This window comes from Phalacrocorax aristotelis, chromosome 14 (assembly GCF_949628215.1).
Source record: "Phalacrocorax aristotelis chromosome 14, bGulAri2.1, whole genome shotgun sequence".
NCBI lineage: Eukaryota > Metazoa > Chordata > Aves > Suliformes > Phalacrocoracidae > Phalacrocorax > Phalacrocorax aristotelis.
This window is the reverse complement of record NC_134289.1, coordinates 5,103,796-5,127,260: the sequence shown is the minus strand read 5'-3', so window position 1 is coordinate 5,127,260 and position 23,465 is coordinate 5,103,796. Positions and strand designations below refer to the sequence as shown.

Here is a 23,465-nt window from a genome sequence, read left to right as displayed (position 1 = left end):
GGTCACAGCCTCCTTCAGGCATATCCACCTGCTCTGGCATGGGGTCCTCCGTGGTCTGCAGGTGAATATTTGCTGCACCATTAACCTCCATGGGCTGCAGGGGGATAGCCTGCCTCACCAGGAGGTAGAATCTGAGTTAATAAATGTGAGGGAGGCTTTGCAAGGGGGACACTTTAGTCCATGCTTTGTAATTGCATGAAGAGCCAGCTCTAATGTCTCAGCATCACATCTCCACTATGAGGGAAGCCAAGATAGGCCTGGTTAGATCCAATCTTTCTCTTACAAAGTAGCATAGGTGTCTTTGCAGCATAATTCCTAGAACTTTTTGTTAGTGGAGGGCTTAACTTAAGTGCAGCATCAGTGACATCTCTAACCTTCCCTAGCCTGGCCTGATGCAGTGCCTGTTGAAGAGGTCTGATCCAGATGATTGCAGGACTGATTTAGGGCCAACACACCCAAATAGTTCTGTTTGCAGGGTCAGGGCCCTGACGGCACTAATAGGCCTTAATGGACCTGACCAGCTGCACCTGGGGATTCTACCAACATTCTCTGTGCATGGGCCCAGGAGCTCTATTTAAGCTCAGCCCTGGGTAGGCTACAAGTTTTGCTGAGTTGGAGTCTGGCCTTAGTTCTGTTCAGTCACTATAGATCCTATGCAGCATCTGCTGGGATTGTGTTTAACTTTGTTCCTTCACTGGGTCACCAGGCCTGCTTCTGACCTGCAGATTGACTTCTTGGTTCAGCCTTGGACCTGTCTCATTTCCTGGAAGCTGACTTATCATCTGGAGTCCTGGCTGAATACGGATGCCATCCCTAGGCCTGTCATGTTTGCCTCGTGGATGTACAGTTGGGCTGGGTGATGGTTAGTGAGGTCCTTGTCCTGCTGGCTGTTGTGTGGGGCTCCCTGTCTCTCAGGGAGCAACTACCCCTCACAGCTCCTTAACATTCACCAGACTCAGATTTTGCAGGAGCTGCTTCTGCAATACAGAACTACTTACAGGTTTATGCACTGTATTCGTTGGTACTATGTTGTCCAGTTTTATTCATTCTGCAGGTATGTATCAATTTGCATGTTATTCTAGATAAAAACATAGGGATGGTAGCACTGTGTTGGACCAAAGGTCCACAAACTTAAAGCTTTACTCCTGATAGTAGCCTGTAGCACATACACAGGGAACAAGGCTTGAGTAGCATGTAGGACTATTTCCTTAGCACATTCTTCCATCTTCAAGTAATATATAGCTAAAATAGTATTTTTGTGTTAAGTAGCTATTGATTAAATTTTCTTCCATTCATTTTGCTTTTAAAAAATCTAACCTGTAAAGTTTTCAGCATCTACAATGTGCTGTAGCAGTGAGTTTCATGGTCTGACAACACATTGCATGAAGAAGTAGCTGTCTGCTGTTCTGATGCATCTGTTTGATAAATTGACTTAATATCCTCTACTTGAGAGAAACAGTGAGTGTTCACTCTCTGGTAATATTTTCCCTGCTGCTCTTACTTTTATAATATGCTGGTTGGCATTTCCCCCAGACCGCCTTCTTTCCAGGGTGAGAATCTTGGTGTATTTAGCTACTGCTTGTGCTTTTTGCCACCCTTGTCCCATGTTTCTCTGTGCCTTTTTAAGTTCCACTTTGCACCTTTTAAGCAGACCAGAACTGCATATTATATTCAAGATGTAAGCAGAAAGTAGATCTGGACTAAATGATGGTGTAGTGATGTTTTCTGTTCTGTGTTTCCCTCCTTTTGAAATGATTCCTAACACTCGAGCACACGGAATGGTTTCATAGAAGCATCTGTCACAGTACCAGGATCTCTATTTTGAATAGTCGTAGCTAATTCAGAGGCTGTGGTTTCCATGTTTCCCCCCATGTGCCTCACTTGGCATTTTAGTGAAAGGATTTCATCCATCGTTTTGTTGCCCAGCCAGTCATTACTGTGAGATCTTTCTCCAAACGTTTATACTCAACTTTTTTTGGTAGGCTGAGTATCTTAGTATTGCCAGGAAAGACTGTCATCTGGTGCTTCTGCTTCCTAGGATATTTGTTAGTGTTGAAAAAGACCATGAGTGTATATGTCTGTGGCTGTGAAAATGAACAATTGTTGATTCTTGTTTGTTTCCTAGCCTTTGGCTTGTTTTTAATGGAGCTGTGATTGTACATATTGGTGTTTGGGAGCTCAGATTAACCTGCTTGTTCTAACCAAGCCTTAGCCTTCCTTGCTTGGTGCTTTCCTCCAAGTTATGAATTTCTTGCTCTGCATTTCGTTCAAGCCCACAACTTCCAACATATTACCATCTTCCCAAGAAACATACTCTGCTTATGTGGGGCTTTATCATCAAGTTCCGGTTCCTTCTACTTCTGCTGTGCACAACACTTGGAGAGCAATTGTTATTTTACTTCTTAAATAATCTATTGTTTTAGCTTATAAAAATAGCTTGTGTTACATCTTCTGTTTGCAGGGCAGGTGTTTGGAATGGCAGGAGTCTTGATATCCAGCCCTATAGTAAAGCAGTCTTTTCAGCAAACTGTCAGACTGAGGAGGAGATGGTATGGTTACACCCAGCAAAGAGAACTCTGTGCACGCATTGCTAAAGCCAGCTGCTGCTCAGAGCCCATTGGGCAGATGTTCAAAATTCAGGTATGTCTTGTTGATTTCACCTTGTTGCATCTGAAATGTCTGTGGGCTTGGCTAAGATTCCCAGATTGTATCCCTTTTCACTGCAAGGAAATAAAGGGGAGAAGAGTATGGAGGTGTACCGATTGGTGATGGGACACCTACCCACTGGCATGGAACCGCAGCAGTAGGGGTAAGCTGCACAGACCTGTGCTGCTGCTGCTCCTTTCCCTGCATGTCAGTTAAAATAGTTAGCAAAACACTGGCATTTAAAGCATCTTTGTAGGAATGGATGTGAACAGAGCTGGTCTCTGGATGCAGTAGAAAAGCCTCTCTGCAGGGCTCGCATTTGAATGGGTTGGTTCACATTTGAAGTGTTTTATACTACAATAGCTAGAGACTTAATAATAATGAAGCTTTTTTAAAAAGTACTGCTAGGGTACATTGTTTCATAGATCCCATTTCCAACACGTTTTCCAGTCTGAAGAGATGTTAAACTTGGTGGCCTGCTTTCTACTCTGACAAAAGGCTGCAGTGATAATGAGTCATGTAAGAAGGCTGGACTGACTCTTCCTCTTATTATAACGTTTTGCTCACCCGCTTCCCTCTGGGAAGGAGCAGCAAATATAATCAGTGGTTCTTAATGGATGAGGTGGGGGATGGGGAGAGCAAGGCTGGTTATATTTTTTCCTCCTTGCGGGAGGGAGAGGGCGACTCAGCAGCTCTTCCTCTCAACCAGCATCTCCCCATGCGTCCGGGCGTGTTTGCTCCACTCATGGATTGGCCGGGCCTGGGTGGACGCTGGCATTTGGGGGGGTCCTCCTGGGTGGCACATGTAAGGAGCGGGGGCTTTGGCCCCTTAGCGGACCCTTTGCTGGTCACCGCTGGCCAAACTTTCCCCTCTGCCAGCCTAAAAAAAGGGGATGATTTCAGAGGGTGTCACCTCTGTTGCTGGTCGGGAGGCACGCGGCATCAAACCTCAGCCTCTGCAAGTAACGGAATAATTTGCCTTTTCTCATATTATTGTCACTTTATTTTGTTGTTGTTGAACAACAGCTCGGTGTTAGCAGCCTGGCATGCCGTCTGCGGCTCTCTGGGGGCGGCCGGGGAGGGACAGCCGCCACCCTGGCAGCTCTTGCCCCGCTCTGTCCCCGGGGCCGGGCCGGGCCAGCCCCGCTGCTGCTCCCGCCGCCGGGTCACCCCGCGCCGCGGGAAGGCGGGGGGGGAGAAGTTGGGGGGGTGGGGGGCGGCGAATCCCGCTCCAGCCGCGGGGATCCAGGGCGCGTTTTGCCGCCTGCCGGGAGGGCTCGGTGCGGCGAGCGCCCCGCCGAGCCGCCCCCTCCCCGCTCCCTCCCGGAGGGTCCGGCCAGGGGCGAGGCGAGGCGACCCGCCGCCGCCCAGAGCACGTTTCGCGGCCCGGGGCTCCCTCTCCCCCGCCTGGGCTCGTCGCGCCATGGGAGCCGCCCGCCCGCGGGGGCCCGGGCCGTGAACCGCGGCCCGCTCCGAGCGCGGACCGCCGGGCCATGCCAGCATCGCCCCTTCCCGAGAGCTGCGGGCTTGGCTGTGCCGCAGCCCTGGTACGTGCGGGGGACGGGTCCCGGGGCTGCTGCGGGCGGGGGGGGGCGCGACGGAGACCTCCCTTTCGGACTCCCCCCCTTCCCTCCCCTCTCCCTTAGCCGCTTAGCTCGTTGCAAAGTTGAGTTAACGGGGCGTGGGGAGGCAGGGGCACCCCCGCGGCCGGCCCCGGAGTGTTTCGAGGCAGGGAGGGAAGAAGGCAGGCGGGTAGGCTTGTGGGGGTTATTCAAATGCGAAACGCAGTTTGTTGGCCGAATGAACGAAAAAGTCCGGTCTCTCCCTGGCTGTGCTGGAGCGTGTTTGCGCTGCAGCAGCCAGACCCTGCCTGGAAAAACCCGCCAGGCGAGAGAAACTGCCTGCAGCCTCCGCGGAGGGCAGGGAACAATTAAAGGGACCCTGCCCGGCAGCCGGGGCCCCCGGCCAGCCGGAAAACCCCCGCAGCCCCCCTCCTCCCTCCAAAAGAAGAGGCGAGCGAGGGCCGCGCATCACTCTCGGGCGGTGCGGCTGGCGGGGGGAGCATCCCCGGGGGCAGCTCGGCGGGTGCTGCGGATCCCCAGCGCTCCCGCCGGTGTCGGCCCCATTGTCTGCAGACCCGGGGAGGGCTCCTGGGGTTGGGGGGGGGGGGGACACGGCCAGCGGAGGGGCCGGGCCACGAGGAACCGCTGCCTTCCCCCCCCTACCCAGGCGGGCCCAGCCTGCCCCTTCCTTCCCCCCCCCCGCCCCGGGGTCCGCCCTCCTGCACTAAAGGAACCAGAGCCTGGAAGGGCTGCAGCCCCCGGGGTGCTCCAGGGCTCCTAGTGTCCTCCCAGCTGCTCTTGGAGCTGGGGAGAAGAGGTGGTGGCCTTGTCGCGACTAGAGGTTTGGTGCTGGCTGGGATGGTCCCTGCCGGGCAGGCGATGGAGCTTCGGGAGAAGGATGCATTTTGCCTGATGGGATGGGTAAGGAAAGGCGGCCTGCTGGGAGGCAGGACCAGTTAACCTTACAAAGGTATGGCTGCTGACGAGCGATGGAGCATGCTGGATTTGCAAAGGGACCAGGCGCAAGGGTAGTCAAAGGAGTCGCGCCAATCATGTGCCTAGCCTATCCTACACCCAGCCAGCCTATCCCGCACCCCAAAGATATTTAAAGAGCGACATAGCCCGCATCACTTGCATCTCGGCCTATGTAGCAGCAGCCCAGTGTGGTGAGATGCTACTCCTTTAAGGAGGAGAGAGGAGCGTGCAAGTAGGCATCTGGAGCAGGGCACCCAGCGCACCAACGTCAGCATGCGCCCGGGTGCGGGGCGGCGAGGGTGGGCCCCGGTGAACAGGCTGGCCAGGGCAGATGCACCAGCGTGGAGCTGGCCAAAGAGCTCGCTTTCTGAAGTGTTAGTGCAGTAGCGGCAAAACTGGGCAGCGGTGCACTTGCAGCATTTGATATTTAAACGTGACTGGGCAGACTTCTAGGGCAAAGGTGTCGCTTTAAAATTTAAAGCCATTGGAGAAAGCTGTGAAAATAGTAATAAAAAAGTGATCTTTCAAATAGCTGCTTTTCCCAGCTGTGCTCAGTGCTATTTTTAAGGTGCTCTTGTGGGGAGGCAAAAGGCCATTCTGTGCAGTAATCAGCTTGTTTTCATTAATGTCAGTCAATGCAAATTAGGAGTAGAGACTGAATCCAGAAAATGCAGCATTTACTCTTGGTCTAGGCAAAATTGGGCAGGTAGCCTGGTCAACCCCGTTTGTAAAGGAGAAGGTGGCTGGTTTACGCTTTTCGGAAGCAGTTTCTCTGGCAGCACAAGGGCGGGTGGTGGTTGCTTTCAGGATGAGGCTCGGTCCTTCTGCACCGGAGGGGTTGCTAATGCTTGGAGGAGATAGGGGAGGGCTGGATTGCACAAAGCAGGTATTCGGGGAAGGATTCGAGGTGAGATGTAGCAAGGAACTTTCTGATGTTCACGGTTTCTGTGAGACCCAAGTCTTCACTGTTTATTAATTCAAAATTCTGAGTGATAGTGTTTTATCATGGCTGGCGTGCTACCACTGGTTGTTAAAGATGGCCTAAGCATTTCCATCCTGCTCTCTGTTTTCAGTTACTTACATTTCAAAACACCTTTCAGGCTGAAATTTTCCAGGCTTAATCTTTGCCTGAAGGTTCTTCCCTCCACCTCCCCCTTCTTTTAATTGCGTTTGAGATAAGGTGATTCAGTTAGTGTTTTTCTCTTTTTTTTTTTTTTTTGGTTAAGAAAAGGCAACCCCCCTGAAGAACAGAGTAAAATATTGTGAAAAAATTGACGGTTTAGAACAGCATAAATGCAGAATGAGAGGGGCTTATGATTAGCTGAGGGGTTTTGTTTGTTTTTTTGCCTCTTTTTTTTTTTTTATTCAAAAGCACCTGGAGTGTTCTGATGGAAAAGGCTTTCATTTGGTGAACCCTTAGAAACTGCTTGGTATCGTTTTACTTTTTAGGGTTCCCCCTGTTAAGGTCAGCGTTCAGGGCTGCACTGAACAGGGGTTAAGCAAGCCCCGGCTCCTGCTGGGGCAGGAGAGGAGGATACTTGTGCATGTGGTGTGAGCCTTCACAATGGATTCTTGGTGCCAGTTGTTTGTCTGAGGCTTAATCTGGTTTTGTGGTTTAAGCGTGTGTGGTTCCTTGCCACACTTTTTTTATTGTTCTATTACAGCTTTCCCTAAACCAGGAGGGCTTTTTTTTTGTGGTATTTTATCTGTTTCATTTGCTGTGCAGGCTCCAAGGTGCCTGCTGAACTCATGACATTGCAAAATGCTAGACATCGACACCCCTTGCTGAATTCATTGTGAGCATGTATTTCACAGCTGTCTTCAGCTCCCCAGGCAGCTGAAGGAAGCAGGCTGTGGTGGCAGTCCTGCCTTATCCAGACCTATACTTAAAGCACAGAGGTGGCCTTTCAGGTCCAGCAAGGACAAAAATTTAGGATGAAGGCCTTGGTGCTTGGTCTGCTCAAGATCATCTGGTGTTACCAATGTCCGTGGGAAAAGGATTATGCTTTGAGTGTAAGCCTTTGTCTGTGAGAAACTGAGGTGGCATCCTGCAGTACCTGTCCCAGACCCTACTGGAAAGTGTTGACTTAAGTCAAGATTTAATGTATGTGATAAAATATGCCTTGAACTGGCATAATCCTGGAAATGTAAAGTGGGAAACTCATACATAGTAAAATGGAAAGCAGTACTCTAGAATGGTGTGTGAGATGAAAGAAACACCACTTGAAATGCAGGAGGAGACGTCTGGGGGCTGTGGGGTGGTGAGGGGGGACCGTAGGGTGCCTCTGTGGAGGGAGCTGGGGGAACTCCCACCGCTTGCCCTGGGAAGGGGGGAGAGGCCTCTTTACAAGACTCTGTATGAAATAACTCAGAGTACTGAGAAGGCAGATGAGAAGTGTCATTTTTATTTCTTAACCAAAACCAAATGGTTACTCAAGGATTAAAGAAGGGGGAAAGGGAAAATTAAAGCTAATTCTCTCCTAACCCGTTTCCCTTTTTTTCATATACGAAGTGTTGTACAGAGCAATTGGTAGATGCAGGGAATGAGGCAAGACTGAAAAGCAGGTTGACATTGGTGCAGCTGGGAAGAATATGCAGATGATATGACATAATTCTGAAAAGACTGAAAAAAGCTTTTGTACCTAACATGAGGGTCCAGATTTTCTGATGTCTGTCTTCTCTGGTGTCTCTTGCATCTTCCTGTAGAGCATTTGCTGCTGAAAGATGAGATGCTTTTCAATTCAGAGTTGTAGATCTGAACTTGTGTGACAACTTCTAAGTCAAATTGTGGCCATTATTGCTTGGGACCTGTGTCTTAAGTGGCTTCTGTGAAAGCTTTCAGGTCTTCCAGGCCAAGCTCAAGAGACTTTTAAAAAGATACTTGAATGCTGAAACAAAATGTATTTAATTAACGCATCTGACTGTAGTGAAACCAGGCTCAACTAGTCCTAGCTGTGCCATTTTTTCCTCATGCAGGTGTGTTTGTGCAGGGGTCACTTGCCTCCTTTCATGATGCCATAAAAAAGGCTACCACCATTTTATTAGAACACATCTTCTAATCTCCCCCCATCTTCCAACAAGGATCAAGTTATGGAACAGAATCTTGGTGGGCACTACCTCTAAAAGGAAAACTTGCTGTATTTTTTGATGTTTTTGTGTAAAGGGAAAGCAAATAAGAAAAGCAGAGTGGTGGGTTATGTGGGTTTTTGTGGTTTGTTTTGTTTTCATCCCTATGGAGGCATTCCAGCAGTATGGGATTAAATTCCCCAATTACTTTGTAGGCAAAATTCTCATTATAATTGTTTGGAATTTTGACCAAGGTGGGGCTAAAAGTTTTAGCCCTTGATTAGCTTTTTAACAGTATTTGTTGAGGATTATTGCAGTCAGTGGGATTGTTCCAGATTTATTACTGTGAAAGAACAAAACTTAAGCAACTGGCCTTAAAACCAGCTTTCAGCTTTGCACATGAATTAGAAGAGATAAGTCAGCTCAAGTAACAAACAGCTTTGGGATGCAGTGTTATTATCTAGGGTAGTTTCCTGCAAACCCTCCTGTACCTATTACCTGTTTTACTTCATAGAGATGCTGTCCTCTGTTTTCAGGGTGGGTGTGGTATGTCCCACCTGGTTTGGCTTTTGGAAGAGAGCACTGAAGTAAGTTTGTTTCTCTCTAGGATGATGGAAAACTGCCAATTTCTTGTATTGTCCCATGAGGTTTATGTTTGGTAATCCTGCTAAGGCCACGTAAATATTTTGGAAATATAATTAATTTGTTGCTATGAAATGTGGCCAGTGTGACACAGCCATTTCTTTTCCTTAAGAAGTGACATGAGGCAATTTGCAACTGCTGCAGGCATCAACAGACTCGTTACCAGTGCTTTAAATGGAAAAGGTAAAATATTTCCTAGTGTTGCAGAAAACAAAATTTGAACAGTGAGCTTGTAGCCACTTAATATGTTGGTCCTAAATGTGGAAGAGTAAACAAATAACAGTGTAATTTAGTTTTATTAGACACTTAATTTAAAAAAATGTTAGACATCTTTTATCTAGTGGTTAAGGTTATTGTGGTGGACTAGTATTCAACAAGACTATGGGTTTTCTTTAAGGGAAGAAAAGATCTCTTGCTGATGGGCATTTCTCCCAAGAGCTTACAGTCACCTTGGGGTAAGGTGCTCAGAGCCCAGAGAAATATAACCAAAGACAGGTATTAACTGAGAAAGAAAATATTTCCTTTAGGGGTCTATTGCCCAGATCTCTTCTGAAAAACCTAAATTCACTCCAGTGACAAAATTGAAACAAAAATGGATAAAACTGTTGCTGTTCTTGTGCCCTGTATTGTCATCTCTGAGCAAGACAAATACTAGTGGCCTTTGACATCTTCTTTAATGCAGTATTTAAATGCCAGTCAATTTCCTACAAATATCAGTGTTCTTTTTTTACCAAGAAAAAGGGAAGTCTTCAGCCACTGGATGTTCATAGCCTCTAATTTTGTCCCTGAAAAGAAGCAACACTTTGGCTTTGATACTTTCCTACATTCTTGCCAGACATGTATGTTTTTCTGTATTAAAAGGGAAAAAAAAAACCCAGAAAACAACCCAGATGATCTTGCTTCTTCAGTGCTGAAGCAACCATGTTGCAATTTCCAAATGCAGGTAAAGACATATTATCATGTAATTATAATGACTTATAACATTGTGTAATTTTATTTTTTAAATGAAGTATTGTATAAATGTATAACATTTATACACAATTGTTATAAATGATAATTTTGTTGATCATGCGTCCCAAGCTTCCACAACAGCAAAGGCAACTGCTTATTTGGAGAAGTAATACGAGGAAAGCATTATAGACATTCAGTATCTTAAAAAAATCCAGTCTCTTTCCACTCCGGATCTCCTCTTTTCTCTCGTCATTTCTGCTTCTGTTTCAGGACTGATAAAGAGAAGAGACTTTACCTCTTCAGTTCTCCTCCTGATTCACACATTCCCATGTTGCCTGGCCCTTGTTGTTTGCTTGCTTTCTTCCTTGCTCCTCCTGGCTGTAGTCTCTGAAAGTAGCTCGCATTTCCTCTCTTGCCACTGTTGTGTAGCACCGGGCGGCCGCTAATGGCTAGAGATACACTGCCTGCTGCTTGCTTCCAACTGGTTTTGCAGCCCTCCAGGCTGTCCTTGGGAATGAGGAGCCCAGTCTCTGTCAGAACCACAAGAAACTGGGGAAGCTTTTTGCAAACTGCCAACAAGTATTTCCTGGACCTGCTGACATGATGCCAATGCCCTTTTTGACAGTCAGTTCATGGAGTGAGTAGTGATGGCTGTGCCCCTTTTCTCCCACGTGTCTCCAGAGAAGGGTAGGGGAAGGAAAGCACTTGAGAGTACCTTCATTTCTGCTTTGTATTTATTTTGCTATTTCAGTGTCTGACACAGCTTTTATAGAATGCATCTGTAGGAGCTGTTCAGGTCTCTTCTGTGGCCTTTGATGCATTACCTGCAATTATAAACAATTATAATTTGTTTATACTTTATATATAATATAATATATAAAATATAATAATATATATTATATTTTATATTTATATTATATATTATATTATAAACATATGTTTATATGTTGTCCGGGTTGGGTGTTTTGCTGTGATGAAGCAGAGATGCTGCTGGCTTGTTTATTGTGTGTTTGCTGGGTATATTTCTGGTCTGAGCTTACAAGTGTGTTTAGCCTTGTCTTGCACAGTGATGCTGGCTCTAAAATGGTATTTGAGCGTGTGGAAAAACTCCCACCTTGGTAATAATGTTCATCTGATACGTAATATGAAGATACCACACAGAATAATCATAGCGTGTAGGTAAGATAATTGGTTTATATGTTGTATGCAGGATCAGTCATCTTACTACTGATGAACAAACAGGAGGTAGGCTTCAAAATGCTTTAAATAAGCTATTTGAAAGGAGTTTGGGGAGTTACTGTTAGCCTTGGTAGGTACTGTGGCCACTGGGCAGCTTGATCAGGGCTGAGACAGTCAGAAACAAGCTTGCCACCAGCATGCTGGTATGGGGAGTGGCAGGAGCTGGTGGTCCTGCACAAAGGCCCTGCATGTTGGCTGTGCCAGACCATCCCCACAACGGGCAAATGAGCTTATCTTGGCATAGTGGAGTGCTGCTTGGTGCTGATAGTTGTAAGCTTTCTGCACCACTTGTGCTGTAGATATGTTTTTGTGGCCTGGAGGTCTGTTCTGCTTGTGGAGCTTGCTCTTCACATGCTCTGTGCCTTTTTGTTTGCTCTACAGCAGCCAAACCTGGCTGGTGTAGTACCATTAAACATTTCTGGGGTGTTAAGCATACCAGGCTGCACTAGTATCGCTCTCTCCACCTTGAGCAGAGCTCAGACCAGGCCATGGCCAAGATCACCCTGCTGGCTTCAAGGTAGGGTTGAGGTCATAGGAAGGAGTGGTGGTGTCAGGAGCCTGGTAGCACCCTTCCCTTTTCCACTTCTTTAGAAGCCAGGAGTCCCCTTTCTTTAATTCTGTCATATTTTTTTCCCCCCTTAGAGGTCAGGATTTTAGACACCCCCACAATTCTTGTTCTTACTTTTCTTTTCCTCTTCCCTTTAGTGAGGTACAGGTGGCCTGTAAGTGACTTGATTCAGGCTTAAGCAATTCAAGGGAATGATGATGAAGGGAAGGCACCCTCCTGTTTGAGACTACAGAGCCTCTTGCTCTGCACCTGCCTGCTCCCATTTTTAGGCTGCTCTTGTCTACCCATCTCATCTGTGCAAACAGCAAAATAAAGCTTTAAAGCCTTCCACAGGTACATAAAAGCACCGTGTACTTAAAAACTACATAGTTATGAGAACTGCTTTACATGTAAAAAACCCCAAGCCACCTTGAAGGAAACTGACTGGAGCACAAAGAATCTGTTCTATCTTCTGAGATGACTACGGTGTGTTTAGGGAGTTGGGGGACTTCTGCATTGCAGTTTTCTTTGGGGGCAAAGACTTAGGACAAATGTGTGGTATTTTTTTGAAGGCAGATGTGTTAGTAGTCGTAATGATGAAGCAGAGATGACTGCCTGTATCATGTATGATATAGCTAGACAGGACAGAATCAAGGCTTGCAGTGTGTGCCAGTATGTTATCCTGGGAGGTAACACTGGAAAGGCAGTTCTTCCCTGGTCAAGTTCCCCTGTGAGTGACACCGCAAGTTAGGTATCTTCAGGGAGCTAGTTAGTTCTCCAGGTTTATCTGGAATTGTACCATGATGGGCATCTGGTGGATGGTAAAAGGAGAAGAGATGCCCTAGTGATGGTGTATGGGTGCACACACAAATGCACAAAACAAACTCAGCTTTGTTCTTTTTTCATGAATGTCCTTACAGTGATGGATACACAGTTGAACATAAAGCCGTGGACGTAAACTTTACCCCTTCTTACTCAAGGGAAGGGGTGGTTAATGAACTATTAATAAGGCTGAGAAAATTGGAACTTCTTAGAACTGATATAAAATAGTAACCTTGATGTTGCCTGGTTATTTGAGCTCCATTTGCTTCTTCATTTGTGTTACAGGCATTTAGACAAGCTTTCAATTTTGCAATATACTAATATTTTCAAAGCTTTTGCGTTAATTGAACATAATGTCCAGTACCATTATTTCTAATTCTGTGTATTTTTAAATACTAAAAAAATGGCCAGTTTAATATATGTGCGCCCTTCGTTAATTAAAATTATATTAAAGCTATTTTATCTTTTTCTGTTTCAGAGTTAACGCTGTATCACCGCAGAGAGCAGCAATGGGAGTATGCAGTTTTCTATTGAAAAGTTCTCTCAAGAGCTCATGATCTTTTTCCATCTCTCCTCTTAACATTTCTACTACTCCGCAGACATGGCTCACCACGCGAGGCCTTCCAGATTAGTCAAAAAGGAAGAGTTAGGCAAAAGGAAAACTAACCAGGGCAAAAAGAAATCTAGCCAAGTGAGAAAGAAAACCACAAAGACTTCCACAAAAGCTATTAGTTCTGGAAAAGGCAAAAAGCCAGCACAAGAAAAAGATGTTAAGAAAAAACAGCAAGAAAAGAAACCAATCATGAGCTCTTCAGGTAGACTTCTCAGGAGCAGTGTAACCAGAACCTTGTCTGGAGCATCTTGGGTGAGTTTGGAGAAAGCTGACAATATTCTCTTTCATAACCAGGATTCTTTCAACATCAATGGCTTTACAATGTCTCTCCGTAACCGATCATTCTCCCGTAGATTGTCCCAAACTCCAACAATTGCAAAGCCCAGGAAAGCTGCAGTACAAAAAAGACTAGAAACAAAGGAAAAACACGAACAAGAAGTCCTGGCAGTAGTAGAAAAAAACGTTGAAGCAGGCGAAAGAGTTTTGAAACAAGATTTAGCACCAAATGAGTTAGCTCCTCTGCCTGTCGAAGATACTCCATGTAGCGTAGGTGAAGAGCCTGCTACCACATGTGCCAGTCAAGACAAAGAGGTAGAAATGCCTGAAACAAATGACTCCGTTCCAAGCCATCAGGTAACTGATGACGATACAGAAGCATCAGAGGTGAAATATAAGCATGAAGACCTGCCCTGTGAGCAGACACCCAGCAATCTCCATACGGGTAGTTCGGCTGAAGCATTTATTGAAGATGCTGCGCTTGTGCTTCCATCTCCTCCTCCTGACTCTGTAATCACCTCTGAACCAAACTTGAAGGTGTGTGCAGAGACTCCCTTCGATCTGGTGCCTAACAGTAAAGAACCTGACTCCAGTTCTGTTGATACCTCAGACCTCAGCTCAGCGGCACTGTTGGAAGAGTCGGTCCCACTTGCCACATCCCCCATTGAAGCAGAGTCGGACCTGGTGCTACCTAGTGAAGAACAAGACTCAAATTCTGCACCTATAGTTACCTCTGAGTTCAACTCACAAGAACATTTATTTGAAGATGCAAGCTCGCTTGCAGAGCCCTGCTTGAAGGCAGGCTGGGATTTAGAGCCTGAGAATAAAGACGTTGGTTCAAATTCCAGCTCTGTAGCTGCCACTGAATCAAATTCACTTTTACGTTTTGAAGGTGCAAGCTCACTTGCAGAATCCCACGTGAAACTGGTTGTGGATTTTGTACCCATTCACAAAGAACTTGACTCAAATTTGGATTTGAGCTGTACAAGAGAGAATTCGGAATCTGACTCAAAAAACATTTTTACAGTATGTGAACCAGTTTCCGATACCTCTTTAAACCATATTGAAGTGGAGGACATTGAACAGCTTGTTAAATGTGTTGATGCAGAGACATTAATTTTGAATTCAGGTTATGTCCCCACTTTATCTCCAGATTTAGAAAAAAGCACAGTCGATGAAATCTCTGGTGAAAGCTCTGGACGATTCTCTGAAGGCTTTGTTTTGGAGTTGCCTTCAAGCACGGAAATCTCTGCTCTTGCCTCAGAAAAAGCCATAAATGCAGATTTGCCAGCTGACTCAAGACTGCAGCATAATGATTATTCATCACAGCTGGGAAGAGTCGGAGTAAGCTTGAATTCAGTTCAGGACAAAGTAAGCGACAGCACTGAAGCTGTTGAGGCCTCAGGGCCATCCTCTCTTAAAAATCCAGCTGGTGATTACCCTGTTCCATATTCATCTCTGCTCCCTATGCTAGAGAAGAAGAAACGAAGGCGTTGTGGAGTCTGTGAGCCCTGTCTGCGGAAAACAAATTGTGAAGAATGCAGCTGTTGCAGGAAACGCAAAACTAGTCACCGGATATGTAAAAAGAGAAAATGTGAAGAACTGAAAAAGCCACCACCGCCAATCACACTACCTTTTGAGGTAAGCCAAGGAAGTTGCAAATTAAGTCACTCTTCTGAGGCTTGAGGTGCCTCTTAAAATTCTGCAAAGGGAAGTGCTGGTCACTGTACAGCTTTAGAGAGCTTAGGGTTACTGATGGAGCTAACAGGTTGTTTAGTAACTTTCTCTTGTCATCTATAGAGGTGTAGGTTAAAGTGAACTGGAGTTATTCTTGTTCCTGCTGTATAAATGCATAAAATCAGAAGTAAGTATGGCTTTACCTCTGTGTTCCAGATATTGGCATATCGGCCAAAACAATGAATTAATTGAGGGCATGAAAAGTTGAGAAAGATTTAAGTACAAAATGGGGGGGAGGGAGGGAATGAAGGATAGTCTTAGGAGACTGGAAATTACTAGGGAGAGGGTCTGTATTTCAAAATACTTCAGGTTAAAAAGCAAAGGAAGGCAGGCTATTTGCTCTTCAGTTCAGATAAAATAATTTGCTTGTGATGACAGATTTGGTGGAAATAAAGTTGTTAACGTCAGGATCAAATTGTAGCTGCATTTCCCCTTTCACATCTCTCTGCCTTTCTAATTGTCTATTCTTCTTTCTCTCATTTCATTTCTCCTGGCTGTCTCCCTTTGTCTTTTACCACACCCCCCATACATACTTTCTTTTTCTGTGTTTCTTACTCATCTTTCTGATCCATCAGCCTTTTATAACCCAGGTCATTACTTTTGGAGCAAAGAGGAGGGGAAAAGACAATCTGTATACCCCTGTGATAACAGCACTGACCTTCTGAGAGAGATCAGTTCAAGATCAGGCTTTAAATCAGGTAAGTAGGGAGTTGAACATAGATTTCCCACATCCCAGCTGAATTCCCTGACCTCTGAGCTGCAGGGTTGGCCTCTACACCTCCATGTCCTGCTGGAAGCATTCTGCTTCGTATGATCCAATGATACCTGAGCCACGGAGGGGGAGAAGCTGTCTTGGTAGTTAAGTCACTGGGACATTTGCCTTGGGATGTGGGAAACTGAGGTTCAAATCTCTGCACCAGCTTGTACTCCAAGTGGAGCAGTTCATGCTGTGGAGGATGCACCTGCAAAACCTTTCTTGATAGCAGTTTAATGAAAATGGCATGTTCTTACAGCAGGTAGAAATTCCTGCCAGCTGTGGAGATGTCAGGAGGCCTCCTGTTCTGTTTTCACCACTCTGTCCTGTGCTTACCTACCAGGGTTTGCAGAGAAGTCTGTCCTGTTTTTAAGGTAGGCAAGTAGAAAGAAAAGTCCTGTAGCGGTGAGGGGATATGATATATTCCCCTTTGGGGGAAATGTGTTTTAAGTTATGTTCAGAGAAATAGGCTTAAACAGCTTGGCACAGAGTTCATTCAAAAATGTCTCTGTGTCTCAACTGCTTCTAAATGCTTTTTTTAAACAAAAAAAGGAGTGACAGCTATAATGTGACTTAATATATGTATTAAAACAAAGGTGATAGAGACTGATCCTGACGTTTTACAGCAGAAGAGTAGTGACATTATGTCCTTTTGTATATTTAGTCAGTGGGATTGAAGAAGCTCATGGGAGAGAATTGGTGGAGTTGAGGTAGGAAGTGATCTAAAAGCCATGTTTTAAAAAGGGTTTTGGCAGGGTTGGTGAAAGGAAGCACTCCAGCTTTTCTGTCGACCTTTGTTTTCCAGGCTAAACATACTTCTTTTCTTGTTGCTCAGGCTGACCTTCTCTTTGTAGACTAGCTTTGCCCCTTCACCTTTGTCCTCTTTGGGCTCTCCTTTTGCTTTCTTTGAGAGATTCCTTGTTTTTATTCTATTCTTCAGCAGCTTTTTTTGGTGTGCTTTTATTTTACTAAACTGGTAGCGTTTTGTACAATGCGTTTAGAGCTGCACCAGAGGCCTCCTACACTTCTTGTTAAATTTTGTATGAAGTTTGAGTACTGCATGAAGAAAATGAAGTATTCCTGACATTTAAGAGCATGTCAGGTATTTTCTTAGGAAGTTGTATTTGAATGAAACCTGATGTCTTTTCAGATATTCCTAGAAGCAAGCCTTGCCTTATTTGTAATTTCTAGAAACTGCTCTGAGAAAATGAAAGAGGAAAGTATTTCTACAATGTAGATATGTTACAAGAGCTCTTTAAAGATGTTGAGATACTGGAGAAGGTGTTGGGGGCTGGGAAACACAGCTATCCTTTAGATAAGATTGTAGCACTCTGGAAGGGAATCCCATTGTGTTTTCCCAAACTGGTAGGACTGGGACTGCAACAGCTGGGACTTCTATGACAGTAATGTGTTTTGAATAGAGGGCAGCTGGGGAGAAACCAAAACTGTAGGTCTCTGTCCATGGTATAGAAATCGAACAAAATAATTGAGAAAAATGAGGTTGTCTTCAGTGCATTCCTTGATAGGAAGAGTCATGCATCTCTCTCATATTGGTGGAGTGTAAGCATTTTTTGGAGGTGATTCACTGGGAGGAGGGTGTAAGGGATAGACATGCTCTGCATGAGCGTAGTTCAAACATTGGTGTTTTGTCTTAAAGGGAATTATCTCTTCTTGTTCTAACCAAACAATGCAAAAATCACAATGAAGTCAATGAGAGCTCTGGATGTTAAATGGATGTAGGATAACCAGTGCAGGGCTTGGCAGTCAATGCGTGCTGTTTAAAAAAACCAAAAAGTGCTGGTTTTCCTTAAGAATTTACATGGGTTTACAGTTATAGGGCATAAGGCCTGGCCCCTAGAAGCTGTGAATGTAGACTGAAGTGCATATTCCAACACACGTGCCCATGTGTGCACAAGCATTCAACCCTCAGAGAGTATCGGTTGCATGTTTGGAGCTGGTATTAGTTATGTTACTGTTATTTTCATTAATTCACACATAATCCAGATAAAGATTTGAAAACTATATTGGAGTTGAAAAAAAATCACTTAAAAATAACATCCACATAAACTGTCGGTGATACTTTACCTTGCTGAGTGTAATGGGTTTTGCAGGGATGTGACATCATGAAAGTCTGGATAAAGCATTGTGGGCTCTAGTTCACAGCCCCTGTGTGTAGCAACGTTGTTACACGTAATGCCCCTCTTCCTGAGGGATTCACGCCGTGGCTGCGTGGTTAGGAGCTGGTAAAGAAAGAATTCTAAAATACATAGGGGAAAAAATTTTTTTCGCTTACTGAAGTTTTTTGAAAGAGCAGCCTGGCAAATAAAAAAAATGTAAGCAAGCTTTGAAAAGAAGAGGAAAAAGGCTTTGTGTTGGGTTACTGTTCCTCTTGGAATGAATAACGTGAATGCTTCACAGTGAAGAGAGGGTTTGACAAGTCTATGTACTGTGTGATGCTTCCACGTTTTTGTCTTGTCTTTCCAAGACTGCTCTTTTCTGAAATACTATAGCAGTTATTGAAGGCTAGTTTCACAGGTATTTTCTACCAAAAAGCATATTTCATTTCAAGAAGTGATCTGCTTTGCTGCCATTGCATCATCACACCTGTCCAGGCTGTCTGGATGGGACAAGGCATGGGACAATGATTTTGTAGGCTTCAAAACCAGCATGTAAATAGGGAAGGTGGTCCATTGTTTGTTTTTTCTCCCTGAAAAAAGGATTCCTGTTTTGCACAGGTGGGTGCTGCAGATGTAGCAGCACATGCTTGGGATGAAAATGCTGCCTTCTGGGCGCTTGCAGTCCGTGAGCCGCCTGTGGTGCACAGTATTGTACTTGGTGGTGTGCTGGGCTCTGGCTGGGCAGGCAGACTCGGATCTCTCCTGGCTCCCAGCTGGCCAGTGCTCTCCTGGGCTTAGCTGTTGCCCCAGCCCTGGACCAGGAGGGTGCCAAGCTGAGTGGTTCCAGTTACTGAGGTGAACTTACAGGGTTTCATAATGTGCCACCAGAGCTCCTCTTGCCCAAAAAGCTGTAAATGTAGGGGGCTGCTGTACAGCCACTGCGAAACCAGCAGCTGCAGGGAGCCTTCATGTCCAAAGACTGCCTTCTGCAAGGCTTGCCAAGGTGGCCGTGTTCTAGGGTCCCACCTGGGCAGGGAACTCTCTTGGGCTGAAAGCATCTGGCAGGGAGAGCTTTAGTTCATGTAAGGTAAGGGACTGCTAATGGTTTAGTGGGACCTGAGGTCAACAAACTGCAAAAAATCAGGTCACCAAGTGGAAGCTCACTGGGTTGACCAAGGTGTCTTGAGACGTCTTATTTAATAGCTGTAATCTGAGTAACATGACATATTAAATAACAATAAGAGCATGCTAGCTTGTGGGTTTTTAAACATGCTGCTGAAAACCCAGACGTATTTGAAAAGGATGCTGCAATTAGAGTTGGTTGGGAACTTTGCAGTAAGCCATTCCTTGAATGGAAAATGCTGATTTAACAGAAAGCTTTTACAGCTACTATCTGTCTGGATGCAACTGTTTTGGGGGGAAAGCTTCTCAAGGTTTCAAATGAAATCTCTCCCCCTTTTTAAGTTTTAAGCAGAAAATTATTAGAGCAGCTCAGTGGTTAGGGCATTTTGCCTGATGCAGGCCAGGGGCTTGAACTTTGGTTCCCCCATTCCATCTGTCTCTTCTTGGATTTTTTGAAAGGTTTGCTTTGGTTTTGGAACACAACCAAATGTTGAAATATAAAAAAAAGTTAAAATGGAATTCTTGTTTTCTAGCCAGACCTAGTTATAATCAAGAAATTTAGTCTTTGTGGTATTTCTTTTACAATAGACTCCAGAAGTATTTAAGCCAGTTACATTTTAAAATGAATGTGCATAAACCCCACTCCTCTCGAATATGATACTTCGGAGTTTTCTATGGGGATAGCACATCAGCTAGAGGAGTTCGGGAATGTGTGGCAGAGATGAGCAAAGCTGTGTACAGCCTATTCCGTTGGATGCAGGGCAGGAGTTGGAGTAATGCAGTTTACTCTTTTTTTATATATGCGTGCTCCATGGGTGTGCAAAGTAATTACAACTCACACCTTTGCCATTCAATCTGATCCTGGCTGTAGACTATAATGCAGCCTAAATTACAGGAAAATGGGTTAGTTTGGGGTCTAGTTATTTTCAGAGGATGCATTTAAGAAGTTGCCTCTTCACTGCTCTTTGTTTTCTGTGCCAGTTCTTCCAGCTTTTACAAAGAAATATTTATTTGAAGAGGTTTCTCTTTCCTTCCTTGTGTATGAGGAGCTGTCCTAACAGGAGGGGAAACTGCCTGGCTAACAAGGAAACATGAAACTAACGCCTAAGTGCTGCCTGGTGCATGCAACAAGTTGGGGACTAAATCAGAATACTGGGTCTTGGGTTTCTAAGCAGCCAAAACTGCAAAGAAGAATCATATCACTGAGTGTATGTACATCTCTTGTTTTTGTTATGCTTAAAGACCCTTGTGGTCTTTTAAGAAAACATTACAAATCCGTACTTTCATTTTACCTGATCCTAAATCCTATTTAATACAGTACTCTGCAACAAATGAGGAGCTTAAATACAAGGCAGCTTCAGACGACAAAAATAAGTAACAGTTTTCTCTTGATTGATTGATTTGCTGCAGAAGGAGTTGTGTGTCAACATCTGAGTATTTGCACTACTGAACTGATCCGGACTGATAACTGGACAGGAATTACACTTGTAATTTAGCAGTAGAATAAGAAAACAGTTCTAAATTGCAGGCTGTAGCTGCTGGAAGGATGTTCTTAGAGTTTTTTTTCACGTGTAGTGCATAAATCCATGGCCAACTTATTGGTTTAGATGTCAACTGCAAATTGTTTCAGTAAATGCCTCAGTGCCTAGTGGTGTGTTAGGTAAGTTTTTTGTTGTCCGTGCTTAGCCAAGTGACTGTGATACCTTAGATGTGAAAACTTGTGGTAGAGCTGTGACCCTTCCCCCCTCCTTCCATATAGATGAACGTTTTAAGCAGGTGGAGACGTGGGAAAAACATTGCATTTCATGTTTATGTGGTGGCCTGTTCATGTCGTAAACTGTTTGCAGCGGATACTTTGTTAGGTACTGTAGGAATAGACAAAGAGGGCACCTCATCTTGCAGCGGGGCTGTGTGGGTTGCATGCAGCAGGCTATGGCTATGGACAGGCAGGGTCCCTGTGAGCCTGCTGGTTTTCGGGTCTGCTGCGTGCTGGGCAGAGTTTTTTGGAGGGGGCTGGTACCGTGCAGCGGTTCCGTTAGCTCGAGGCAGCTGGCGAAGGCAGGCCCTCGGCTAGGCACGGCAAGAGAGGTGCAGCATCCTCCAGTTGAACGGCGACTTCCACTCATTCCAGGACAAGTCGGGGTGTGAGGGGGAGCGTTACCAGCAAAGCCCCACGATGCATCCCCACCTCTACCCCTGCAGGGACGGACACCCTGTTGCTTGCAGAGAAGCGTCCAACACATCCAACGCTTCACTGCCCAGCGCGCACATGCGTGTGCACTGGTGCGCGCACGCGTGCACCTCTGCGTGTACACGGCGGCATGCGTGCGGGTGCACGGAGGAGGGTGGGGGGTGGGCTGTGTCCTCGGCTGACCCCGTACGCAGCAGCCCTCAGGGAGAGGCAAGACCCCGGGGTCGCCGGCCGGCCGGGTGTCGCCCCCGTCCGCATGGTGCGGCGAGTCCGTGCCGCCTCTTGCGGGCGGCCGCTGCGGCGCCCGCACAGGAGACCCTTTGTTTGGGCAGGGCCGGCGCGAGCGCGGGAGGAGGCGGGACGACGACGACGACACCCCCCCGCAGCCGCCCCATTGGCCGGGCGCGTCCCGCGGCTCCGCGCGCCCGCCCGCCCGCCATCCCTCTCTCCATCCCGCGGCGGGGGCGCGCGGCGCGGGGCCGCGGGAGGCTCGCGCCGCCTGGAGGAGGAGGAGGGCGCCGCTGCGGCAGGAAGCAAGATGGCCGCCCGGTGGGCGCCGCTGTGAGGAATGCGGGGCTGCAGGGGGGCGGCGGCGGGGCCTCTCCCCTCGGCCGTCTCCGGCGTCGCCGTGTGTCCGGGTGGCGGCGGAGGGGCCGCGTAGAGCCTCCGTCAGCCCCTCTAAAGTGCCGCATGTAAAGCATTCTAGGTATTTTATAAGAAATATTGCAGTTTGATCATAAAATCGGAGGTGTCTGCCTTTGTGACCACAACTTATTCTGCAATTTGATGTTTTTTTAGGTTCTAACTGAAAACAAAAGACCTCAGAGGAGGAAGCAAAGAGTTTTAAAGGTAACCGATGATTGCTTTAATATTTATCTCCTCCCATTTTAAGTAGCGTTTTCTTGTCATATAGGTTAGGAAACCAAAGGGTTAATTTCTGGGAAGCGGCGCTTTCCAGCTCTTCAGGAGATTAGCTAATTTTAAAAGCACAGAACATGTTCTTTTTTTTCTTCCTCTTTCTCTCCAGCATGTTGTATACATATTTGAGTCTTTCTGCACGAGTCTGCAGACCAAAAAGTTAGCTTTCCATTGCATTGAAGATTCACTTTAATTTTCTCTATTCCTAGTTTCGTACTTCCAAAGGTAACAGTTGAATGTTGGTGGGATTTTTAGCATACAGATTTTATGGCATCTGAAATTTAATGCAAGAAGTCAACGTTATAATGCAAAACGAATTAACAAAACTGGAATTTTTACGCACACGTTACTGTAGTTTTGATTTCCTTTTTTCTTTAAACTTTAGAGCACCTCAAGTGAAACTGAAAATTTTGTAAACTTACAACAGCCTTTGGTTTCACGTGGTAACACGTTTCTTCAGGACCTTTAAAATGGCTATCTTTCATGATAACAAAAGATTGGTTTTCAAATGGAAACGTTTTCGTTTTTATAACAAAATACTGACTCACTACACTCATTGTTAATGTTGGTTGTTTTTTTTTCCAAAAAGTAACAGCACATTGATATTGCATCTTTCAGTTAGTCTTTAGAATATTTTTAATAGAAATAAGTCATTAATTCTGGGAGTTCAAACTACTGTGTTGGAGGATGGATGGTGCAAGTAAGATGGATAGTACATGTAAGATGAAGCTAAGGAAAAAGAGGAAAAAACATGTTAAACTTGGGAGACCTTTTCTCTTAAACCAGCTAAATGTAACATGAGATAGTTTAGTATCGTTTCAGTATGCTAAAATTTCCGAAGTTATTGAACATAGTGGATTTCCTAATTGTTGAGTGCCTATAGTGTAATTTTATTTTAAAACATCCCAATTTCTTATCACTGTCTTAATATCTTATTGCTGTCTTCAGTATTACACGTTACAGAAAGTTGCTTAAAGGAGTTATGATTTTGTAAGGCAAAGCAAAAATAAAAGTTAAGATGCAGCAAGGAGCAAATATCCTTATTTGACTTGCAAGTATGTCCAATCTTAAGGGTGTCTTGTCTTTTCATGTGGGAGTGGTGGTACAAACCGCCTTCCTGTATGCTAACAGTAATTATGATTGTACAACGCTAGCAAGTGGGTTTTTTTTCTTTCATTAAATAACTCAGTCAATTAAAAAATTAGCATTTTCATGAAGTCTTAATTACTCATTTTAATTACTGCTGCTCTTGTAACATAGCGCATGGGTGTAGTTAAAACTTTAGCA

The 23,465-nt window shown here is 45.3% G+C and overlaps 1 protein-coding gene across 4 annotated transcripts in view; it reads left to right on the top strand.

Annotated features, from left to right (window-relative positions):
- Window positions 1-23,465, top strand: part of TET1 (tet methylcytosine dioxygenase 1) — an 80,091-nt gene that overhangs the window by 4,561 nt on the left and 52,065 nt on the right. For 2 of the 4 annotated variants that reach the window (XM_075109360.1, XM_075109363.1), the window contains exons 1-3: window positions 3,975-4,193; window positions 12,929-14,980; window positions 22,059-22,109. In XM_075109360.1, the coding sequence (XP_074965461.1) occupies window positions 13,052-14,980; window positions 22,059-22,109 (1,980 nt within the window). In that variant the 5' untranslated portion in view covers window positions 3,975-4,193; window positions 12,929-13,051. Of the gene's footprint in view, window positions 1-2,461; window positions 2,641-3,974; window positions 4,194-12,928; window positions 14,981-22,058; window positions 22,110-23,465 lie in introns of those variants that run through there. The other 2 variants (XM_075109361.1, XM_075109362.1) reach the window with 2 other exon arrangements.